Source organism: Triticum dicoccoides, chromosome 1B, assembly GCF_002162155.2.
Source record: "Triticum dicoccoides isolate Atlit2015 ecotype Zavitan chromosome 1B, WEW_v2.0, whole genome shotgun sequence".
NCBI classification, from domain to species: Eukaryota; Viridiplantae; Streptophyta; class Magnoliopsida; order Poales; family Poaceae; genus Triticum; species Triticum dicoccoides.
Window position 1 is genome coordinate 335,725,171 of NC_041381.1, and position 4,933 is coordinate 335,730,103.

Genomic DNA, 4,933 nt, shown 5'->3' on the forward strand with positions numbered 1-4,933 from the left:
GGGAGGGGGAGCAAGGCGGCGGGGGCGAGGGCAAGGGAGGCGCGACCAAATCGGTCGGCGTCGGAGAAGAGTGAGGAAGGAGACAGAGGACCGCGAGTTTGGTCGGGAAAACCACGAGGGCTAAATTGAAAAAATGCCGCCGCGACATGTTTTTTGGGACGGAGGGAGTATAAAAATTGATAAGTTATATGTATGCCTTGTGGAAAAAATCAGGGAAAGATGTGCCTTGTATGAGTCGTAGTACTGGGTGGATGATGAATCGGCAAATTATCTTCAGTCATCTCACCCCCCAACTGGAATACGCCGAGTGCTGTCAAAAAAAAAGCAGAGGGCTAATAAGGGGGAAAAAAGAGATGAGGAGGAAAACGGAGCGACCGTCGGGCGGAGAGAGAGGAGAGGAAAGTGAGGGGCGTGACTGGTGACTGGAGAGCGTGGAGAGGCAAACCCCCTCCGGGACCCCGACGAACGCCGACGAACTCCATTGTGAGGTACTCTCAGTTTTCCCCCAAATCCAGGTCTCTCTCTCTTCCTCCGCTTCCTCATGGAGTTGCAAATCCCGTCTCTTTGCCGCGGATCGCGCGCTTGCCATCCTACTGTTCTTCACTTTTTTCTTCTGTAGTCGAGGGTTTTTCAGACTTCCAGTTCTTCCCTTTTCACGGAACAGGGGTTTCAGGGTTTTGCGCTGCAAGTTCTTGGCTTCCTTTCGTAATCGATAGAGGGGCAAAGCGCGTAGCCGTAGCTTTTTAACCGACCTGCTCGTGGAGTGTGATTTTCACTTCCTGTTCTCTCCTTTATTTTCGCGGGTAATTTTTTTCTATGCCGTGGTAATTATTTTGGACCCAGATTGGCTCTACCTCTGAAGATTCTGATAATTACCCTCTTTGTCTACCGTGGTTCTTAGTACTAGTATTTTATATGATGATGTACCACCTTTCCCTGAGATGCAGTATGATTTAATCTCACTTGCACAGGAGAGAAAAGAGGAAGGAGCAGATCCATGGGCAACTGCCGGAGTTCATGTATGTATGCCTGGTCAATCGTGATGTTTGGATTGTGTCTTTTATAAAATAAAATTTGGATGCAATTTGCAGCACTAATTCCTTGGCAAAAGTCAAGGTCTAAGAACATGAGATCCTAGCTCTGAATTGAGGAAGCACTTGCCCTCACCATCATGTTGATATATTAGCAAGATGGCTATTTTTTTGTAGAATTTAGTATTCTTTAAAAGTTTTCTATAAAAAATATTCTGTAAAAAAATGAAAGGATAATAAGAAAATTCCAAAAAAGGAGAACTAATTAAAAAGATTTGATTTTTATTTTCCCATCCTCATGGGCTTTCTATCTTTCTAATCTAATTTGAGGAAGTCGATCTTGATGTCTTATTGATTAGAAGCAATAAAAAGTATTTTCTGCCTTGTTCTACCCTTGATTGGTGACATGAATAACTATTCTGATTGACCAGGGGTCACTTATCACAAATAATTGCATTCAAGAGTTTGATTCATATAATCGGAACATAAATACTCCCTCCGTCCCACAATATAAGATGTTTTTGCAAGCTTATATTATGGGACAGAGGGAGTAACTTATATGTTGTTGGCCATTTTTCTGTTGGTCGATATTTTATCCTGTTTATTTGGAACCACAACATACACATGAATATTGCATGTTCTCTCTTTCTTTGTTGTGTAACTTTGAGTTACTGCGCTTGTGCAAATATCAGCTCGTGCACTCCTAGGGAAGACCCATGTTGTTCCGGATTCAGAATGGGGGATTCAGGACCTCGGAAAGACCCATGTTCCAGTTTTTGAATGGAGGATTCAGGACTTCTCGTCACTGCTTAAGACTGGAGCTAAGAGCACAATATCTGGTGCTTTTCGCTGCTCTGGGTATAACTGGTATGCACCATAATTGCAAAAGGAACCTGCAAAATTCATGTATTAGATGTAAATACCATCTGGTTTGTTTTGTAGAAAAAGTAATTATATGTTATCCATATACACATTAATTTAGTATATGCCGTCTACTCACCAATGATGTTTTGATTGATGTAATCAAATTAGCAATCACAATCTTATAAAGAATCAGTCAGATGCTAAAGCTTGATGCGGTGCATGAAGTCAAGAAATTAGACTTCACTCCTACTTCAGTTGTGAAATCTAGACTGAGTTTGGTTTCCTCCCATAATTTCATTTACCAGGTTCCTGCAAGTGATTCCAATGCATAAAGAAGCTGGTGCTGGAACTCCATATGTTGCTCTTCGTCTTGTGCCATCCCAATTGAGCTTGGTGCCAGGTCACACGGTTCACGCGGTGTTTGAGTTGTCAATATACAACCATACAAAAGGAATGTACTGTGGATGCAAAGGTAGTCTCATGGATGTGTTTTTTCAAGCACACCCATCCTATTGCAGCTAGGAATCCATACTTTGTGCATCATAAGTTTGAGATATAAATACCATGATTCCATCATTACAAGTCAATATCTGTAATTTGGTAATACAATCAAATATTACTTTTCCCATGAAGAAGTTGCTTTGTATTTTCTTTGCTGTCAAGTTTGTCTGATTCGGACTACATACACATGTTCTCTTTAAATTTCATAATCATTATTTGTATGTAATTCACTATCTTGATATCTTCTTGCTTTCTGAACTGGGGTGAAGTTTGGTTATATATATTTATACACTTATTTTAATGGGGTTTGGTCATATATTATTTGGTATATTTGCACTTTCCGTACAAGTTCTTTGTTCTCTAATCTTTCAACCTTTACCTAAAAGCAGCTACCTACAACTTTGATTTCAAGAATACCTACTCGAAGGAGCATTGCTTGATTCCTCTTCAGGAGCTACAGAAATCATCTGCTTTTCTAGTGGATGATAGCTGTGTCTTTGCTGTGGAGATATTGAAGATTGATGTCTCTTCTCCTGAAAAGAAGGCTGTTGTGGTTCAGAAGAAGGCTACCATAGTTCAGAACCTCTTTGTCCAGAATAAGGGATTCGTCAAAGGAACATACACTTGGACCATGAACAATTTCCTTGAATTGGATTTGAAGCACTTCGTCCGTTCTCCTACATTTGAAGTTGGCGGACAAAAATGGTATACATCTGTTACAGTTGAACGGTTACATCACAAATGATTTATACAAATAGTTTGCATGTGTTATCCAACATTTAGCTTATATGTATCCTTTAACTTACCATACCTAGTCAGCTTACTAACTTAATAGTGGACAGAAACTTCTTGTTGAATGTTTTATGCCAACGGACATTAGTGATGGCCAGATTTTTGTGCAAGGCAAGGTCCTACAGATATTCCAGGTTCTCTAAGCATGCAACCAAAGGACTGTACTTCTAGTATATTTACAGATATGCGGTAGCACATTCCAATTTCAATAGAAAAGTGGTTTTGTAATAATGGTGTACCGAAAATTTAGGAACAAATTTGAAACATTATAGTACTAAAATCTGTGTTAGCCTATAAAATTTCATGTCATACGTTATGCTGTTTAGGATTGTTTTTTTCCAGAAATTTTATCGTCATGTATATATTTGGTACCACTGGTTCTTGCATATGTCACATACCAGCAATTATTTTCTCAAATTCTTTTGGGTAACATTGTTGTATCTTGTATTGTAGTCATGGTTTTCTTAGATAATTGTAAGGCCACAAAGTTGTGTCCAAAGTTAATGGCTGGCCAGACCCAAGCTCAGCTACAACTTTCGATTTCAATATTAACCACATTCTTGAAATACATTTTCCAGGGTACCCAATTATATTTGAAGTGTCACTTCTCATTTTTGTCAACAGGTACATCGGCATGTATCCGCGTGGTGACAAGTACAGCACCGATTGCCTCAGCTTGTACTTATACCCGGATGCCTCGGATGAGCTCCAACTCGAGTCCAAGAAGGTGGCTGTAATGACTCTGTCCATCCTGGACCAAAAGAATGGGAAACACTTCACTGGAACTTCAGGTTCAACTTTCCTTAGCAAGTATCAGTGCTACTGATATGTGTGAATCAAGCAGCTAGTGTCTGTAACCTGATGATGACTGCAGTTGATCTTACTTTTGTGGTGATCTCAGGTCTCTGGGTATGTGGACAAGGATGGGGATGGCCTAACTTCCTTGGACTCAAGAAACTCAAGGATCCGTCGGGAGGCTATGTTGTAGGATCGAGCTGCGTTGTGAAGGCAGATCTCACTATCGTTGGTTCATCCAATGATGGCTAGATCTTTACCTCATGGCCTGATGGAGAGATAACGCCCTTTCATCCTACTAAGTAAACTTATATGTGAGATAATGATGTGGTAGCACTACTAAAAACTTGTGGGATGATTAGTAGTAATGAGCCGGATTTGAGAAGTGAGATGATTCACGCATATATTTCTAGGTGACTAGGTATATGGATGATGCAACAATGTTAGTCAGCTTGTCTCGCCAAATGGATGGTGTATTCAGCTGAACCATGTTATCACTCACTCTATGTATCATGTTCCCAGTTGATGAATCAGGGTTCCATGTATTTCCTTCGAGATCGGGAGGGTTCTTTGCTTTGTCATCTATCCATCGTTTCCATCCCATGGACCATGTTTTAGTTTTTTTTACGTGATGTTTTAGGGTCTGTTTGGTTGGAGACTAGTGTGGCCAAGCCAAAGTGTGGCTAGCCACGCAAGTATGGCAAGCCACACAAGTGTGGCTGAGAAATTGGACGTCAAACTTTGACAAAAGTTGGCAAAAAATTTGTCTCTATGACAAATGGACCATAGGGGCAATAAAGTGTGGCAAGCCAAAGTGTGGCAAAAACCAAACACATGCCAACTAAACTGTGGCTGCCAAATTTTGGCTTGGCAAACTGTGGTTGGGAACCAAACAGCCCCTTAGTTAACTCTTAGGGCATATCTAACAAACCTTTTTTGAGCTCGACCCC

At 40.6% G+C, this 4,933-nt stretch overlaps 1 protein-coding gene across 1 annotated transcript; it reads left to right on the forward strand.

The window, feature by feature from the left end:
• Positions 1-342: 342 nt before the first annotated feature.
• On the forward strand, positions 343-4,538 carry LOC119333679 (protein roadkill-like). Its single transcript, XM_037606499.1, has 7 exons — positions 343-488; positions 972-1,019; positions 1,724-1,898; positions 2,201-2,367; positions 2,786-3,101; positions 3,813-3,979; positions 4,090-4,538. Exons 2-7 carry the CDS (start codon positions 998-1,000, stop codon positions 4,233-4,235), a joined length of 993 nt encoding a protein of 330 aa, XP_037462396.1. The 5' UTR covers positions 343-488; positions 972-997; the 3' UTR covers positions 4,236-4,538.
• The last annotated feature ends 395 nt before the right edge of the window (positions 4,539-4,933 follow it).